This window comes from Girardinichthys multiradiatus, chromosome 10, assembly GCF_021462225.1.
Source record: "Girardinichthys multiradiatus isolate DD_20200921_A chromosome 10, DD_fGirMul_XY1, whole genome shotgun sequence".
In the NCBI taxonomy this organism is placed as follows: Eukaryota; Metazoa; Chordata; class Actinopteri; order Cyprinodontiformes; family Goodeidae; genus Girardinichthys; species Girardinichthys multiradiatus.
In genome coordinates this window covers 35,164,848-35,184,967 of record NC_061803.1, presented here as the reverse complement: position 1 = coordinate 35,184,967, position 20,120 = coordinate 35,164,848, and the positions used below count along the sequence as shown (strand labels likewise).

The 20,120-nt window shown below is 40.6% G+C and overlaps 1 protein-coding gene across 5 annotated transcripts in view; it reads left to right on the top strand.

Annotated features, from left to right (window-relative positions):
• slc38a10 (solute carrier family 38 member 10) overlaps positions 1–20,120 on the top strand; it is a 36,931-nt gene that overhangs the window by 12,376 nt on the left and 4,435 nt on the right. For 2 of the 5 annotated variants that reach the window (XM_047377343.1, XM_047377347.1), the window contains 11 exons: positions 124–217; positions 531–655; positions 8,802–8,904; positions 9,063–9,245; positions 10,208–10,319; positions 11,689–11,795; positions 12,767–12,920; positions 14,756–14,914; positions 14,996–15,436; positions 15,524–15,604; positions 19,078–19,098. In XM_047377343.1, the coding sequence (XP_047233299.1) occupies positions 124–217; positions 531–655; positions 8,802–8,904; positions 9,063–9,245; positions 10,208–10,319; positions 11,689–11,795; positions 12,767–12,920; positions 14,756–14,914; positions 14,996–15,436; positions 15,524–15,604; positions 19,078–19,098 (1,580 nt within the window). The remainder of the gene's footprint in view (positions 1–123; positions 218–530; positions 656–8,801; positions 8,905–9,062; positions 9,246–10,207; positions 10,320–11,688; positions 11,796–12,766; positions 12,921–14,755; positions 14,915–14,995; positions 15,437–15,523; positions 15,605–19,077; positions 19,099–20,120) is intronic. The other 3 variants (XM_047377344.1, XM_047377346.1, XM_047377345.1) reach the window with 3 other exon arrangements.

Below are 20,120 nucleotides of genomic sequence, written 5' to 3'. Positions count from 1 at the left end.
TCCTCTCCTTCATCCCCATCATTCGCCTTTTTGGGTTTGTGCTGTGTGTGTTTGTGTGTCTTTGGTGGCAGTAGTAATAAGGCGGGGGGGTTTAACAACGTTGATTTGCTGTCCTCCATCCAGGAACCCACTCAGAATCAGCCGCCGTGTTCTGGGTGTGGGAGATGTTTGTTGTTTTCAGGCACTTAAAGGAGCAAGACATGGGAAACACATGCTGGTGAAAACCTGTTTGATTGTCTTTATAACTCTTCCAAATACCTTCAGTTTTGATCATTTTAATTTGACTTGTCCTGTTGATTCTGTCATGTTTCCTCAGCCAGACGGGGTTTTCATTCAGAATGTGGTTTCCTCTCATTTCTGCCTCTTCATGTTCTTTGCCTTAATTAGTATTTTGAAAAATCTGCGAGTTAATTGACCAACATAGATACCATCCTCCTTTCCTTTTGATCTTCATGTCCTGCGTCCATCTGTATTCATTTGGTTTGGGCCGTAACCCCCGCTCCCCCTCCTCCCCACCTCCTTCCCCTCAGATGGTGCTGTCCTCGTTCAAACATGGGCTGCTCAGCGGCTGGTGGCTAGGGCAGGTCTATGTGGTGCGCTGGGAGGGTGTTTTTCGCTCTATCCCTATCTATGGGATGGCCTTCGCCTGCCAGTCGTAAGTACTCATCACGCCATCTACCCCCTTTAAGGATTACATAGGAAAACTGATATGAGAAGTTTTTGTTCAGCTACAGTTTTGCAGATTTGGGAATTTCTTTTATATTAGACCTTAAAAGGTATGGGCTGGTTATACCATAGAATGAAACACTTGGTTTTAATCTCTTCTTCATCTGGTAATAATGGTCGCCTAGTGTCACATAGTGCCTGATAAACCTCGTCTGTCTTAAGTTGTAAGCCTATCTTTATCATTGTTTTTGTCCTATTCTGTTCCTTAATTAAATATCATTATTAACGATTTATGTTATCCTAACATTGCACACATTTATAATATACCACCATGGCAGTTAGTTTTCTATACATAATAATAATAATAATAATATTATTTTTATTTTATTGTAGTTTTAAAATACACTTTCTAGTTGGTTAGTAAGTCTGGGTATCTACAGTTCTAAAACGCACCTTAACAACAGAATTGGTTGGAGATTCCTTCATTTGTCTTCCTTGAGAAGAGAAAAGTCCTGTAGGTCTTTTTTTAAGCCAGCTGACTAGTAGTGCGCAGCAACATATGGGGAAGGGTCTCTTCTGGCTCTTACTCTGGTATATCAGAAGAAAAGGCTTTAAACTCTAGAAACAATAAGATTTTCAAGGTTTGAAGCTTTTTAAAACCGTAGTATACCTTGATGCTTGCCCATGTTTAGTCCTTAAAGACAGTCCTGAATAATTTAAGATCTGCTTTTGCCTAATCATGTAATTTTAAGGATTTAAGGATTCAGGTTGAGCTTCTCAAGAGAAGAATGCACAAGTTTGATCACTTATGTGGCGATGTTGTGTTGGAAAACAGTTTTTTGTAATTGACTTGTCAACATCTGCTCCACAATAATGTCTACTTTCTCCAGATACAGTCGAAAACTTTCTTTTTTGTCTTCACTTAAGACACTTCTCTTAAATGCAAACATAGTGATTAAATACTGTCTTTGCATTCCAGTGAAGTTCCCCACAGTGAGTGTAGCAACCACATTAGAGTAGAAGCTCTGACAACCTGCATGTCTTCACTTTCACCCCTCTGCGTGCTCAATCAGTGCCCCCTCTGTGCTGTGCTCTATGATCATTGCTTGCTCCGAGTTTGACTTGAGCGGGTTGCGGGCACCCTCAGCCATCCTAACGGATGGAGTTTGTATTAGATCTGAATGTGTTGTTGGGAAGGGATTTAGGGGAGTGTTATGGTGAGGTCATTAAGGGGCAGATGTTTGGGTGGTGGTGGTGTATTGTTTTGTTTTGTGCCAAAGTAAGTGAGCAAAGCTGGTGGGAGTGGGCAGCTGCAAGCCTGGAGACCTAAAACTGACTTTAATTAATGTAATGACACAGAGCTAACTAAACATGGGGTGATGGGCTTGTGCATATCAACCCAAAACCAAGAAAAAGTGCCCGTGTGTGTGTGTGCTTTGCACTCGTTGTGCTAAGTGATATTTGGAAGGGGGGATTTCTTGGCCTGTGGTCATACTGAGCGAGGCAAGCACTCACTTAGATTCAGCCAAACCACTAATCAACACGTTGGACCCCCGCCATCTTACAGACACAGAGATGTATTCAAAGGCTGATTTAACAGCTCTTAGCACATTGGATTTTTATTACGTTCATGAAATGTGTTTATTTTCAGCTAGAACATTACTTAACATTGCCATTATGACATGGTGGGAGCTGGCCCTGTGTTTTTTGGAGGTAGAATAATGTGGAACATTTGGCTCTGCTTAGGGACACATAAAGTGCGCAGGAGAAACGTCCCTCTGTGAGCAGTAGATGGCAAAAGCTTGGAAATTTGGTCAGAATGTCTTGATATGGATGTTCCATTCATGAAAATGCACAAAGTCAAAGAAACTATTCGTTTTGACCTTTTAAACTGCAAAAGCTGCACATTAAAACTAGAGCTGGGCGATAAAATGATAGCAATATATATCTCAATATATTTTTTCCTTGATAGACATATGAGAAAGGTCGTTATAGATCTTTACAAAACAGATGAGATGAATAGCCAATGGTACTAACAGCTGCTCTGCGCTGGACCAATCATGTGGCTGGAATAGAGCCACGCAAAGTTACGTTGATGCAGACAGCACCAGTGTTGCCAGGTGTACGATAATTATCGTATTTGTACGATAATTTTGCTCTCTGTATGATGTACGATCAATATTCCTAAAAAGGTCCAAATGTACAATAATTTGACCATTCCGTGAATGTGTGGTTGTAATCAGTCATCATCAGCCTATCGCCAAAGTCTGTCGGAGTTTTTTTGTGAACCTTGAAGGCATCTGCGTCCAGATTCGGAAACAAATGCTGGAAATTCCAGCCAATCGTGCTTTTCCAAATGTGACCTACGTGTGAACAGAACAACGGCCATGATTGGCTGAATAGTCCACTGCGCCCGCCCATGATTGAGAAAAAGAAAAGAAGAAGAAGCTGAGCCCGGCACTGTGGGGCTGCAGCTGTTGATAAAGCCATTCCGTACTGACGCCACAAAGCTGCGAATGCCTGTTAGACACTATTCAACACATCAACAGACTTGTTATTTTGGTTATGACGAGTGTACAATAATTTCCCTCAAAATACGATAATCCTACATTTCTCACCTGGCAACACTGGACAGCACGGTAGCAGCCAGACTCGCTAACGGCTAATATTTGTGCAGCCGTAGCTTCTTACTTCACGTAACCGGTGAGACATCACTGAAAAAAGAGAAAACAAAGAGTGCTCTGAAAGGAGAAAATATGCAAAACACAGCGAACAACATCGTTGACGCGGAGGATCCGAGCATTTTAGTCGTGTGGAGGTATTTTGGCTATTTAAAGTCGGACAAACAAAAAACAAAGTGCACTGCAAATTACATTGAGCGCTTGCTCAGACAGAGACGGAGAATACCACCAGTCTGTTTTACCGTCTGACCCAGTGCCACACACTGGAGCAAGCAGAATGTAAAACTTTACAATGCCAGACAGGAGCGAGTGCTAAGCTCCCGGCTCCTCTCCTCTGGCTCTTCCCCTCCTAAAACAGTGCCTGTACAGCGGCAGCAATCAACCATAGAGTCGGCTTCCTCATGCCTTATGATTAAAAACCAGCCGCCACAGAGACAGTTCCTTCTCCCAGGCTGTTTCTCTGATGAACACTAGACAGTCAGTGCTCCAGAACATCACCATGCATTCTTGAACTGTTTTCGCAGCGTTCCTTTAGTATTGTAATACATAGATCAGCTCTTTAAAGTCTACAGCCCCCCAGTTAAGTTCCATCTGAAACAAACACCTCGGTGAAGCACCTTCTGGTTTACTTTCAGCGTATAGTCTTCACACCCGTCACACCTGCCACCAATTATATTAAATCTGGTTAACCTAAAAGAAAGTTCAGTTTTCTTACTTGGATTTTACATCTTCTTGCAATATTGAAAACATTCTTTAACTCAACAAAGTATTACAAGGAACTCTATATCTACAAAGGTGTCAGTCAGGAGAAAGGTATAAAAGCTCCACTGCTTTATTTATATACCATGGTGTGATTAATTAATAAATCAAACAATCAGTTGTACCAATTAATGGTGCCTTAATAATTCTGAAGATCTAGGACAACAGGGACATTACAAGAAATGTTCTTTTCCCCAAAAAGGATGAAACAACAGACAGAAACAGGGGGAGGCAGCAAAGCCCAAAAACAATGCTAAAGGTGCTCCTGGGTTTTCTAACAAGGACTGGCTAGGTTACACACATGACAACAACCTACCGTGTCCCCCATATGACCTGGCTAAGGAAGGGGGCTTCATGGATAGAAGCTTTTTTATCCACACAAAACATCTAGGTCTGGTAAACACTCCAGAAACCTTGTGGGATGATTAATTCTGCTCTCAAAGCTCCATAAAATGTAAAACAATGAGCATCACTGAAAGAACATCAGACATACAGTAAAACATGTTGGTGCCAGCTTCTTGTTCTCCTTCCACCCTCTCGTTCTGTTTAGATCAAACTAGATCCAAAACCCTGTGCTGTCCGCTAGAAAGTTAAAGATGAAGATGGGTTTAATTTTTCATACATCTGAACCAACAAGAGAATAAGAGGGAAATTAAAGTGGTGGAATGACCTGGCTAGAGTCTGACTTGGACTAAAAGGTGTGGGGTCAACTGAAGAGGGATATGGACGAGAGATGTCCTGACATTTATTAGATCCTACAGAACCTTCTCAAGGCAGACTGAGCAGATATTACCAGGAAGGAGTTGGGATGCTAATGAACTCCTACCAAAGAAGACTAAAGGCTGAAATTAAATGAAGAAGTGTTTTAATAAACTATTGGTTTAAAGGTCCACAGAGTTGTGCAACTGGGTCCTAGCAGCTTTTCTGAAATGTTTCCTTCCAGATGAATAATTTCTTTTTCAGTTGAGTTTTACCGGACAGTTGATTCAGTTTATCCTGGTGGTTAAATATCCTGTTGGACAATGAAGAATTCTCCACCATATCTCATCTGTTTCCCCATAGAGGACACCAGCCTTCAAGCAAGGACAGTTGAATGACCATTAGATGTTTACTGTTTCATTTAATGTCGGCTGAAAGATTTATTGGCTTGCACATTAAAAAATAGCATCCTGGTTAGGCTCGAGCTAATAAAAATCAGAGTGTGTGAAAGAGAGACAGGCTAAGAAAGAACACAACAAGGAGAAAGTTATGGCTTCTTGCTCCCTTTCTTATTTCTGCTCCATGCCCCTTCTTTTGGACTGGAAAAAGGAGGTGAGGGGAAAAAGAATCTGCCAGGAAAGTTTATAATGCTCTAAAACCTGCCAGGCATTGGCTGTTATATATAAAACCTGTAAATTTACTGGTTAATGTGTTTATGGTCCCCTCCAAACAGCCACCCCATCTCCTAGTACAGAGCAGGAAGTTATGGAGAGAGATAGAGAGAGGGGGGCAGTCTCAGATCTGACCTCAGCCGCCTTGACTACTGTCACCTATTCTGTGTCACAGACACACCGTTAGCGTCTTCTACACCTTTCAACACTTCCATCCCATGTCATTTTGCATGAACTGACACACTTCTGCTGTATGATTTGTTCTGATATTGACTTGGAAATCCACAGGTGTTTGAGCTTTGAGACACGCCATCTAGACAGGAAGCTTCCCTGAAAATAAACAGTGGAAGACCTGTTGCTTAGTATCTATGAGATCATAGTTGTGTGATTCTATAGACAAGTCCCAGGCTTTAGAAAAGCTTACTTCCAAGACATTAATATTTCAGTCCAAGATAATTCTCTTATAAACGTCAGATTTTCTTAAGCAACCGTGCAAACAGATACAGAGCTCTAATGGTGCCAGCTGGGAAAAACAAGGTTTATGGAATAAATAACTGCCAATAAAGAGTAAGAATTCTTCCAAATTATATAAGAGCATGTATTTATTTAAAGGGGACATGTGCTTTTAAATTCTTCCTTTCACCCTTAAATCATTCAGTTGTGGTCTATATAAAATGGAACTGCAATGCTTTGGTCTGAATTCCTTGTTATTGTAGCTCCTCAGGCTCCTCTTTTACCTGTTCTGAGGTGCGTCTGAGAGCAACTCGTTTTGGTACCGTCTCTTTTAATGCTACTGAGATACTTCACACCCCGCCCTGCTACAGGTCAAGGTGTGCCGCACTTTAACCCATTCAGCCATTTTTGTAGTTTGATACAAATTCTCTAGTGCCACAGAAGAAAGGCAAAAACGGCAAAAAAAAAAAAATGAAAACTGTTTATGTAATAATACTATTTAAAACATGCATTATGTTTATGTCCTCAAGGAGCTAAAAGCAGCACACAGCACTAACATCAGCAGAAGGCATGATGCTACTGCTATCAGAACAATGGCCAGAACGTCATGTACAATAAATTCATGTCTAAACTAATGTTTGTTGTCAATTTAGCGTTATTTGCAGCTTACCGATTTGCTGCTTCCGTCTTTTCTTCAGACAGAAGGAACTGACCCTTTAATCAGATGACGTCTTTCAGTAAAACCTTCTTGATATTAACGTAGGTTGCTGAAGACATTCGTCCTTGAAGAGGGGAAAGTAGGAATTTTCCCACTGATATGGGAACATTTCAATGAAAAAAAAAAAAACTTTAACCAGGCACTTTGAAGTGGTTCTGATGCTGGGAATGGTGTAATGAACTGTGTTGGTTAATACACCCAACAACCAAACCGAATTTATCCTATTTCAGCATAGGCATACTTGAGCTTGGACTAGAAAATCGCAGCGAGAAATAAATATGCCAGATATGCAAAATAGATCAGCTGGAAGTCCATGATCTTATTTAGCTGTTCTGCAGCAAATACTGTGACTGTAAAACATAACAGATGATAGAGAAAACTGAACGGACAGAAAAATACGACCCAAACCGAATATAAAGATATCTACACAGCACCTGGAGAGCCTAAATTCAACCTTTCTGCACTCGATCAGACTCCATGTACACAACAACATGTATTTAAAGGCTAAAAGAGTGGATTTCGCATAATATGTCCCCTTTAATGTACTAACATTTAATGTAGTAACATTAACAAGAAACCAGATAAAGTCTGATAGAATTTTTGTGACATCGCCAATTAAGTTTTGAAGTATTTATCAAAATGCACAAAAAATTGAATTGATCTCTGGAATAGGATGGTTTCCAGCTTCACCTGTTGGTTGAAATCTCAAAAATCTGATCATCAAACACACCATATAACATACATACAACAATATCAGTCTTTATTAGGGCTTAGTACAATATTAAAATGCAATATCAATGTTTGCAATTTTACAATTGAACTGGACTAGTCAGATACAACATTTGTTTTTTATTACATTTCAAATACAAATCGTTCATACACTAAATGCTAATAATGTATGTGGCTGGTTGAATGGGCTCCAGCTGCCCTTGATGCCCACTCCAGTTTGTTTAGTGGTGGAGATGCTAAACAAAAAATGGCGGACAGGACTGTGATTACATGTGTACCTCTGCTCTTCAGTGCGGGTGCTGTTACTGAGGAATGTTGGTTAAAAATCTTCAGTGTTAATAAGGTGATACAAGTCAGAGGAAGCTCAGAGATCTTTCATAGGAAGCTGTGTTTTCTGTGACATGTTGAGACATGTCTGCAGCCATACAGAGCGTTCTTCATCAGAAAAGGCTAAATCAATTTTAACATATCAAAGCTTTACAATCTTACACAATAATTAGGTCATTTAATAACAAATATCAATCAATTTAAGGACCTTTTCTGCTTTTGTGACATATTTGGATAATGTTTTAAAATCAAAGCCAGCAAAGTTCCTTGCCCATATGTACAGATAAATTACTGATTACTATTTAGCAGAATTCTGAAAGGGAAACATTTGTTGTTTGGTCAATTAGGTGAAAATGTTTCTATTGTTTTAGATTTGTCAGAGCAGTTTACAAAGCTGGGAATATGGTTTTTAAATTAAGATCTAATTGATCTCTATTTCTTTATTATTAATAATCATAATAATATTTTTTTACAGCTGGCACTAGCTTGTCTTCATCTGTTCTCTGTAAAAGGATAAAATAAAGGCGTGTCTAAGTTTTTGTCCCCCATAATATTAAGAGGAAAAGAAAACAGTTTGTGAAATCAGGTGAACCAGATATAACTAGAAGCACTACAACGTAGCAGCTGATAAAAGCTTCATTTAAAAACGTTTTATGATCAATGTGCATTAGTCAAGTTTTAGTGGGATAAACAAAAGGAAATAAGATTAGATGAGTGCATTTGTGACAAGAACAGGAGAAAGACGATGCATCATTAGATTACTGAGAAGCATTCATGGGTCCCATATGTTTGCTTATTAAATACCTTTACAGAGAAAATCCCAGCCTTAAACCTGTAATAATTGGCTATGAAGATTATCGTGTTGTCAGCTGACAGGACAGGAAAATAAACAGAAATTACCGAACCTCTGTGGAAGTACATTCCCTGACCTCCTGAGTAGAAGTGGGATGGTGAGGAGCCTCCTCCCAGAGCAGGATGTAGTTGTGTGAAAACGCAGGCAGCATGAAGGCAGCATGTAACACAGACCTGCAGCTCCAGCATGGTCCTGTGTCGAGCAGCATGCCGAGCTTGTTGTTTTGGCCTGCTTGTCCCTCACAGACAGGTGCTGCCTACATACGATAGCCTGGACGAGCCGTCAGTCAAACGCATGAGCACCATCTTCACCTCTGCCCTCAACGTGGTCACCATCTTCTACATCACAGTGAGTAGATCCGCTGTCACTTTAAGCTTCATCACGGCTATTAGAGAATTTGCTCTGAACGGCTTCAGCCAGAAAAAAAATCAACTTTTATTGTAATTTTGTCTTCTTGTTGCTTTTTTCCACCTCAACACTTTGTCCTCCATTTCACCTTTAACCAGGTGGGCTTCTTCGGCTACGTCAGCTTCACGGAGAACATTGCTGGCAATGTTCTCATGAACTTTCCATCCAACCTGGTGACAGAGATGATCCGTGTGGGCTTCATGATGTCCGTGGCTGTTGGATTTCCCATGATGATCCTACCCTGCCGCCAGGCTATCAACACCATGCTTTTTGAGCAGCAGGTAGGGTCAGATATCATTTATTCACTTAGTTTCAGAAGGTTATTTCATTAGGAACATGTGTTAGTTTATGTTGCCTTGAAAAAAGTATTAACACCCCTGTATTTTCAGTCATTTCACATTTTATCACCTTCAACCGCATATGTCAAAGTATTTTATTGGAGTTTTATGTTAGAGATCAACACAAAGTAATGAATAATTGTAAAGTCAAAGGAAAATTATGCCTAGCACATTTTCTACAAATGAAAATCTAAAAAGTGTGTTGTGAAATTGATTCAGCCCTTATACTCTGATACCTCTAAATAAAAACGTGTGCCTTGATCTATTTAGGTAATAGAGACCACCTGTGTGTAATTTAATCCCATTAAGTTTTTTAGAGAAGTCGTTTCTGATCAGACGGCTTCATGACAGGCCAGGGGACACAGCAGACATGTCAGGGACAAAGTTGTGGGGACATTGTAAACAGAGAGAGGTTATAAAATAATATCCTAAGCTGTGAACATCTGACCAAGCTCTGTTAAATCCATCATCTGAAAATAGACTACAGCACAACTGCAAACCTACTTGGTAAGAAAACCCGTTAGAATTGGAGTTGAAACGTCCTGTTAAGACGCCATCCATCCAATCTGACTGAGCTTGAGCAAGTTTCAGTTTCCAGACCTCCAATGTCGGTTGAAAACAGACCCCATAACTGCGTAGAAAGGTAGTTCTGCACAGTTATTGACTAGGAAAGCTGAATGCAAAATGAAATTCCAATAAAATACATTAAAGCTTGTAGCTGTAATATGAAAAAATATGAAAAAGTGGGTATGAGTGCTTTTGAAAGGACTGTAACCTCATCACTTCTTGAACATCAATGATGGACACAAAAATCAGCTTTAGTTTTTCAGATTTTAGTTCAGTTACCCTCAGTGGTCGACCTTAGCCCTGTTTGCTCCAGTCTGATTTCTGGTTTTCTCCAACAGCAGAAAGATGGGACCTTTGCTGCCGGAGGTTACATGCCCCCTCTGCGCTTCCAGATGATAACCCTCTGCATTGTTTTTGGCACCATGCTGGGAGGCATTCTCATCCCTAATGGTACATCCTGTGTGTAGATGTGTGTGTTCCAGTGACAGAAGGCACTAAAATGGCATGTGTGTGTGTGGTGCTTTGTGGAGGTTTTTAAGGAGCACGTGTTCCTTTATGTGGGCGGTGTAGCTGGGGAGCTTTACGATGTGTGTGAATGTGACTTTACGAGTCAGTGACTGTCACATTCTAACACAGTCTTTAAATCAGGGCCCCAACTTTTATCTCCTCTTTAGATGGGCTGACAGGTAGATGGGGCTGTTATTCTCCCCAGCTCTCTCTCACAAACACACACACACACACTCTTGTTTTGCTATATAAAGTGAGGACCATCTGTTGACTTCCATTGATTTTCAGTCATTTTCAACCCTTTCTATGTCCTAACCCTGACAATAACCCTAAACCTAACCATTACCAGTGCATACCTAACCCTAACCTTAACCTAAAGTCAATTCATACCTTAGTCCTAAACCTAACTGTTAGCAAAATAGGTCGTGAGGACCAGCAAAATGTCCTCACTTTGGTACAAACGGTCCTCAATTTGATGGTGAAATCGGGAAAATGGTTCTCACTGTGATGCCAAGACAGGAACACACACACACACACACATCAAATCACACAAAGACAAGTTCATGTGCACACCAATACTGGCTCTTTGCCAGGTTCTTCAGGTTGGTTTACCCCTCACAAACTCCTCTGAAATGGTGGAGATGAATAGGTTCAAAGTTAGTATTGGTTGATACTTTATTCATCCTTTTTAGCTAGTCACTGTTTGTTAAAGCTTTGATTGGTTTATCACACAAGCAGACGTACACACAAGGGGTGGGGGGGGCTGTGTCTTTGTGTATCTAATCAGACTAATAGACTGAGGAGAAAGGAAGCGAGGACCCCGGGGAGAATGGATACTAAATCTGAGCAAAACAATATGGTGTCCGTCCTCTGGATGAACGATAGGTTTCTGGGCCTGGTGCCCAGCACGGTGATCCTCAGTGTTAATGCTTGGACCCATGCTCGCTGTTCCCTGCCAGGAGCAGTGTGCCATGGATGGTGCTGCCTATGAATAGCTGACACTGATTTAAACTTAAAACTGCAGAGGATTTGGAACCGTGTACTCAAATGGTTGAAACGTGTAGATTTTGAACCACGTTTTCAAAAGTAAACCCAGGATCCTTTGAAATCCGCCCTATTCATTCATTCAGTTTATCATACTGCATCATTTACATTGGTAGAACAACTTTTTAGCCTGATTTCTCCTGACTTTGATTCTAATGCTCAGAAATCTCATTATTTGCATTGTTTATTTGTATTTTTTGGTGACACTTGAAAATAGTTTCACTGGAACATCTACTGTGAGCTTATCACTGTGTTTTTCTCTCATCAGTGGAAACCATCCTGGGTCTGACTGGTGCCACCATGGGTAGTCTCATATGCTTCATATGTCCTGCTCTCATCTTCAGAAAGATTCAGAAGAACGGCTTCATTTCCCAGGTTTTTGACTCTCCTCTGTTCTAATGCTTGTTGTTCAGTGTAAAAACAGTGCCTCACAAATGTCTTCATCCTGTTATAACCACAAACTTCAAATATGGTTAATTGTGATTTTATGTTCTACAAATGACAATCTAGTGTGGTATGCAGTTTTAGTCAGAACATTGTAGAAGCAACTTTTCACTGCAGTTACTTCTTCGTATTTTGGGGTTGTGTCTTTACCAGCCTTGCACATCTAGAGAATGAAATGTTTATCCATTCTTCCTCTCAAAATCCCTCAACTTCACTCAGACTGGATGGAGTGCCTCTTACAACATTCATTTTCTTACTAAAGATTCTCAGTTGGATTTAGGTTTGGACTTTGACTGGGCCATTTGAACATGAGGATTCTTTGATCTAAGCCATTCCATTATAACTCTGTCTTTATGGTTAGGATTGTTGTTCTGCTGAAAGGGGAGGTTCTGACCCAGTCTCAAGTCTTTTACAGGTTTTAACGAGCTTCCTTCCAGGGTTTCCCTGTATTTAGCTTTTAGCTTTTGCTTTGACATGCAGTCAGCCACACAGTTACCTAAAAAGAAGTTATTTTTTTATTGTCATTTTTATCACAATAAATACCACAAAATATCGTGATATAATTTTAAGTCCAGATCGCCCACCCCTGACTTCTGTCATAAGACACTGCTTTCTTCTTGCCATTTGTCTAAAGGCCAGATTTGTGGACGACAGATTGTTGTGAATCCCTGCAGCTCTTCCAGAGTTACCATGAGCCTCTTGACTGGTGCTCTGATTAGTGCTCTTCTCACCCAGGCTGTCGTTTTAGGTGGACAGTAGGTTTTCAGATGTGCCGTATAATTTTCAGATGGATTGAATCGTGTTCCATAACGTGGCACAAAGAGGTGGAAATACTTTTGGAAAGCAATGTGTGTGTAATTGCTCTTTCTGACTTGTTTCTGTCTCATCTGTCTGTCCTGTAGCTGGTTCTTTGTGTCGGTCTGGGAATCCTCCTGATCAGCACCTTCACCACGCTCTCTGTTTCAAGCAGCGGACCCAGCTACAAAGTCCCAGCTCCTCCTTTCCCGGCACCTAACAAGAATATCCCACCTCTACCAAACCTCCCTGACCTGCATGGTAAAGATCATGACTTCCTCTAATGGCTGGCAGACACTTAGCCACTTGATGGACTGTAAATGAAAGTGGTTTACTAATGAGCCATGGAAACATTTACCTCAGTGGGCTGGAGCTGGGGCCGTCTGCTGAGTGTAAGATTGGCCAGCACTGCTGAATGTAATTTTTTGATGTAAAATGCAGCAGCAATAGAAGGAAGATGTTTATTTCTGGGGTTGCTTTTAAATTTGGGGGCTTGTGCAGCAGAGTAACTGAGCTTTGTAAAGAAAAAAAAGAACCAGGGTCAAAATGCCATTTAAATTAAAACAAAAGCACAGGGAACAGAGGCAGCCAGGGTGAGGAGATAACCTCTTGATAATATCTGAAAGCAGCGCTCTGGGCTTGACATTGATGAAGCGGGATTGATGCCCTTCAAACTCCAGCAATTTCTCTCAGCCCTTCTGCCTCTGTTCATTTCTCCTACCAGCCCCCAACCCCTTAAAATACGCTGTCTTCAGCCTCCTGTACCCTCACACCTCCTGTGGCAGCTATAAAATGACTGCAGACTCAGCCTGTATGAAGCAAATGGATGATGTGGATTTAGAGGCAGATGAACCAAATGAATATGAGACCCTGAAAACATTGTTTTTATCAGGGTTTTCTGGAGTAACAGGAGGAAGTTTAGTTGGAAACTTCAGTCTCCCATTATAAAAATTCATTGATTTTCATGTTTATTTCCTCTAACCTGACATGAGGCTTCATCTTTGGTTTTCATTATCCTGCTGTTATTAGTCCTCATGGAGCAAACTCTCCACCTGTTTCCTGTTAGTTTTAAATCATCTTCCTTTCACCCTTTCCCCAGTTTAGTCACTGAGCTGCACTGTCAGGTATATTGTTTTTGCATTTACTGCCACCTAGTGGATCTTTTAAAATCAACAGCAGGAAAACGCTTTGTGCAAACTAGCAGTAAAATACAGGTGCATCTTTATTTATTCAAATATCATCAAAACCAAAATTATTTCAGCAATTTACTTTATACATAGGTTCATTACAAGTACCAAGCGTTTGTTTGTGTTGCTTTAAAGCTTATAGCATACAGCTAATAAAACCCCACATTCAAAATATCACACAAGACCAATAAAAAAAGCATTTGTAACACAGTCATGGGGTCTATTACTGACTTGACAGTTGTTTAGATATTCTACACACAAGCATATCTATGAAAAGTTCGTAAGTGTAAGGAAAAAAAATGTGACTAGAAAAAGGTGCACAAGCAACAGATATAACAGCATTTTTAAGAAGATTCTGAAGCAAAGCCCATTCAGGTTTTAGGCAGATTCAAAAGACATGGACTGTAGGTGCTTCAAGAGCAACCGCGTACAGGTCGATCCGGGACATGGGGCTAAAACTACCACGTTCCTTGTGTTTAGCCACTCCTGGACCTCAGACAACAACAGGTCTTATGTAGTGTTGTGATTTTCTAAAAAGCTGAACTTGGGGATGTCATTAGCTGTTAGTCATAATCATCAAAATTCTAAGAATTAAACAGAAAATATATCAGTATGTGTTGAATCTGTTAAATATACTGTAGGTGTTTCAGTTTATGGTGACGCTCTAATTTACTAAGATGCACCCATATGCAGTTCCTTGTGCATAATGTCCATGTTTTTGTTTAATTCCATTTTTCTCACACAAGCAATTAAATTGAAAATTACTTTTTTAATCCAAGAGGGAAAAAGAAACATTGATGTTTCTCAAACTCTCCGAGGTTTTCCATCGAGCCGTTGTAGACAATGATGGAAAGATGTTTGAAGAAACACAGTAATGCTCACTTTGACAAATCTTTTGTTTCTTCACAGATGACTCTGCGGCCAAGAAACCTGTAGAAATAGAGAAGCCTGATCTTCCAGAAGGAAATGTGGTGCCACCTGCAGAGAGAGATGCTGAGCCCCCCCAGATCAAAGGACCAGTTGAGAGGAAGAAGGAAGAAGTGGTGCAGCTGGACCGCCCTGACGCCGGTAAGAAAGCTGAACCAAACCGTTAAATGGACCAGATTTCGAGCCGTGAAGAATCAATGTTGTCTGTTCACTCTACTGTAGCTGTGCCAGAGGGAGAAGCTCATCGCCACGAGCCGCCTATCCCTCAAGATGAAGTGAGGGTAGACTCGAGGAAGAACAACATAGAACTGCAACAGGAAAAGAAGCAAGCTGGTTCCCTTGAAGAAGGTGCCAGAGAAGAACCACGAAAGGATGAGCTGAGGCCTGGTCTGAAGGCAGATGAAAGGAAAGATGAAAACGATGAAGAGAAAAAACCAGAGGCTGCTGGAAGTAAGGAGGAGGGAAAAGTGGGTGGCCATGCGGTGGCCAATGAGGTGCTGGAGAAGCCTGTTAGAGACGCGGGCGTATCGGATTCAGCTCCTCTTAAGGAGGTGGAAAAACCTGTCAAAGATGCTGCTAATGGAAATGCAGCAATGGCAACCGATCAGGCAGCAGTAGTGCAAGTTGAAGAAGCTGCCAAACGACCAAATGCTGCAGAAAAGGGTAAATATCTGAAGCCACGCTTTAAATTAACAGGAAAAAATGCCAGGGATACTTTTCAACATTCCTTAAATTTCTTTCTAACTCCAGGTTTTGTAGGAGAGCATCATCCTGCTGCAGACGGAGGCGCAGCTGCAGACAGCAAAGATACAGCAGATGACAAGATGGACGGTAGGTGAAGCTGATGCCTTTAATTTAGTCATAAAGGTTCTTCAGCCAATAAAATGTAGATAGAATGTGGAAAATAAGATGACAAAAGCAGCACTAGGAAGGAAATAACACTTCAAAACACCCAGCTAGGAGAATCTGGGTTCTACAAGAATCAGAATCAGAAGATCAGAATCAGAAAAGCTTTATTGCCAAGTACGTTTTTGGACATACAAGGAATTTGTTTTGGCGTAGTCGGTGCAATACAATACAAATTAAACAGTATAAACATATCTACAATATAATATAAATATATGTGCACAGTTTTAAGTGAGTGAGAGTAAATATAGAGCAGTATAAGATGCAAGAGCAATACAACAGTGCAGGTGATCATTGTGCAAGTAAAGCAGGAGTCCAAGCTGAGCGTTAATGTAACTCATAGAGTTACAGGTTACAGGTGTCCTGTCAGCAAAAAAAGGGGGGGTGTGGGGGAAAGGGACAGTGTCAGGGTGGTTTCCGGGCTTTGTTAACCAGGCTGGTGGCAGATGGGAAAAAACTGTTCTTGTGGCGTGAGGTTTTGGTCCGGATGGACCGCAGCCTCCTGCCAGAGGGGAGAGTCTCAAAGAGTCTGTGACCAGGGTGGGAGGGATCAGCCAGAATCTTCCCTGCCCGCTTCAGGGTCCTGGAGGTGTACAGTTCCTGGAGCGACAGTAGACTGCAGCCAATCACCTTCTCACCTTCTCTACAAGAGAAGATTCATTCCATCTGTGCACACTGAGAGCCTTAAAGTAAGTTGTAATATTTAAAAAATTGGTTGAATAAGATTGAGGGAGATATTTTGCAAGAAATAGTTAAGAATACTAAATATTAAGCTTTATATTAATATTAAAAACTTAAGTGGTTAAGTATTCACATCCCTTTGTCATGTTTCAAACTTCATAGAATTTCATTGGGATTTTATGTTATAAAATAAAATGTTTGCCTTTCTTGCAAATTAGCCTGACCTCATTCAGCTTCAGGAGTACCTGTGAACAGCACATTTAAAGCCTTGTCACAGATTCATATTGGTTAGATTCTAATAAACATATTTTAAACTGAACCCTTCCACTGGTAACCATTCTGGAAGGTGAACACCTGACCCATCTCAAACATTTACAGCCCGTAAAATTTTGCTTTAAAGCATTTTTCTTCATCAATCTTCTCGTTAATTTCGATCAGATTGTCCATCCCTGCTGAAGAAAAGTATCCCCAGAGCATGATGCTGCCACCACCATATTTCACTGTTTGGATCGAGGATTCAGGGTGATGTGCAGTGTTAGTTTTATTATCCTCCCATCGTGTTTTGCATGTAGGCCAGAAAGTTTAGTTTTGAGCTTATTTGATCAGAGAACCTTCTTCCTCTTTTGAAAATCATCTATCATTTTCCACTTTACACTAGAGCCACATTTACCCAGCCACATGCACATCCATACACCAATGTGCAGATCAGTAAACCTGGGGTACGTGTCTTGCCCAACGGCACAATGACCTGTGGCCGCAGAGGAAGCTGGGATTAAACCCAACACTTTCCGATTTCAAGACAACTACTTATCCAACATGACAAAATGTGAGAAAGTTTAAGTTCTATGAATTGAGTTCCAAGCACCATGTGCTCGGTGTAACCTGGTCATTTCTGAAAGGCAGATTTATACGGTCTGTAGGAGATGTTCCTGGAGTTTGCTGGTTCTTTTATTTACATTGTGGGTTACTGAATGTTTTTTCTTCAGAACTTGGCTTCCTGAAACCGTCTTATCTAACTTGGACAGTAGAGGTTTGCGTTTCATCTTTGGGCTCATAAACGGAGCCGGTTATCTAGATTACGTCCTCCAACGCTGAGTTGCTCCTCCTCCTCCTCCTCCTCCTGCTGCTCTGTGGGATCTCTGTGGGACACAGATCTTCACCAGCAGAATCCAGAATGTGATTGAAACCAGTATTAATTTCAGATTGTTTCATGGCGGTTATTGTTAAAAAGTCACTCCAGACTGTGTAGAAATCCAAAGCTAGAAAGGATGTTGAATGAACTTTGACAATCCTAACTTCCACCTGCGAGAGAAAATAAAAATCAGAGCTCCAATCAGGATTACAGTCAGCTGTCTAAAGACGCAATTTTGGACAATTTCATAACGGTTAAGTTCTAAAACTGAAATAAAACCAGTTTTAATAATAATTTACAGGTTTTTAATAATTAAAGCCAATGATGTGTCTCATAAGGTACAGTAACTGCAAACATGCAGCAGCCTCTGTTGCAGCATGTTTGCTCCATTCAAACTTAAAATCAGTCAATAATTAACAATCCTTGGTAGTTGTCTTCGCTTTATTCTTAGAACATAGATGCTGAAAAATCTTTTATCTTTATCAGGTAAATCTCTTTGATCAGAGCGTTTTCAGTGAATTATCCGCTCTGTAACAGGAAATCCAAGCTTCCTTTAATCATAGTTGGCTGATTTCTATCAATGTATTTAAATACAAACTCAGTAAACACACTTGATAAGGTGCATTTCCACTGCAGGAACCAGAACCAACTCGGACAAAAGCAGGTAGAAATCCTCCACAAAAAATGTCGCTAGCAGAGAGGCGGGATTCTTTAGATGGACTCTGAACTAAAGGATGAGCTTCATAGAGGATCGAGATTTCTGATTGGTTGAACAGCCCCATCTGTTTATTTCAGGTTATGTGTGAATGGAGCAGACATGCTGCGGCAGCAGATGTTTGGGTGTGTGTGCTCCCTGTTCATACACGACACATCTCAAAGGCTTTAAGTATCAAAAATCTGTGAATTATGACAAACTTCTTCTGAGTTAAAACTGGTTTATTTCAGTTTCAGAGTTTAACAGCCCTGAAACTGTCAGAACCTCTAGGTGGCCAGTTGTAATGTTTTCCGTTCTCCTGTACTTGGAAGTCGGGACCAGAGCTTTTCATGTAAAATTCATTCTACCTGTACATTTCTACACACTTTGGAGTGGCGGTCAGTAACTTTCAAACCATAACTACTGTGAAACAATCTGAGATTATTGCTGCATTTATCTGATTTCATAGATTTCAAAAACAATTTGGACTCAGGTGTAGTGGGGGGAAGAAATGTGCTTCCCAAAATCCAGCGGCACTCTTGTAGGAGGATCCCCTTAGACCCATGGGATGTAATCCAGGTTAACAGAGAAATGCACCTAAAAAATAGCCTCGGTAACCAAAAAGGTTCCAGGACGTTAAGATCCGGAGAAAATCCCCCTCAGAAACCCACCCTGGTCCCTGATGAGGTTGCTGAAGATGAAACATATCTTTTGTTGCTTCTTTTCCTCATCTCTCTCTTTGCTTGTTGCATCTTATGTGATCTCTGTGGTCCATGCTTATATTATTAGAGGAGTTAAACACATGGCAACTCTTATATTCTGTTGTTTCTTCTTCTCCTCTTCTTAATCACTTTGCCTTTTTTCCTTCTCTCTGGCGGATTCAAATCGCAGTGATAAAAAAGCTGGTTGCAGGTATGGATTCTCCTTTCCTTCTATTCTGTTTTACAGTCTGTTCCAGTTTTCCACATTTACTCAGCAGCTGATCATTAATCACTACTTTAACACACAGCTCATATATCTAAATACTGCATTACTCTACAAATAGATGAGAGATGCACCGAGAAATCCAATGTTGACCAGATCTGGCTGATTTTAACCTTTTTTGCCCTGACTGACATGTTGAGGCAAATCTATGGTTCTTCAGACAGCAAGAGAGAGCAAGAGTTAAAGCTGATAACAGGAAGTATTACAGCCAGGTTGCTCTGTTTTATCTTTTTGGAAAACTTAAGTTAAAGTAAAGATGTAAACTAATTGTTGACATGAGAAACTATTCTGTCATCTTTTTGTCTTTATTCTAAAATTGTAAATTCTTTTTTACAGTTACAGTTGCTCTCACATACAGTGTGACGTTGCCTTTGCTCTGAATATAAATATTTATTGACTGCTTATATCAGAAAGGCGTGGGAAAATGTATTTCCTTGTTTTTCTATATTTTGAACTATTGTTCTTAAAGAAAATTCTCTACTGAAAACTTTATCTGCAGGTCAGACATTAGCCAAACACTGGTTCAAACTGGTGCATCTCTAATAATAGTGAAGAAACCATCTATCCACTGTCTCCTCTAACATAGTGTGTGTGTGTGTGTGTGTGTGTGTGTGTTCCTGTCTTGGCATCACAGTGAGAACCATTTTCCCGATTTCACCATCAAATTATCAAATTGAGGACCGTTTGTACCAAAGTGAGGACATTTTGCTGGTCCTCACGACCTATTTTGCTAACGGTTAGGTTTAGGACTAAGATGTGAATTGACTTTAGGTTAAGGTTAGGGTTAGGCATGCACTGGTAATGGTTAGGTTTAGGGTTATTGTCAGGGTTAGGACAAAGAAAGGGTTGAAAATGACTGAAAATCAATGGGAGTCAACACATGGTCTTCACTACATATAGCAAAACAAGTGTGTGTGTGTGTGTGTGTTGTACTTGCTGCTGAGTGAGAA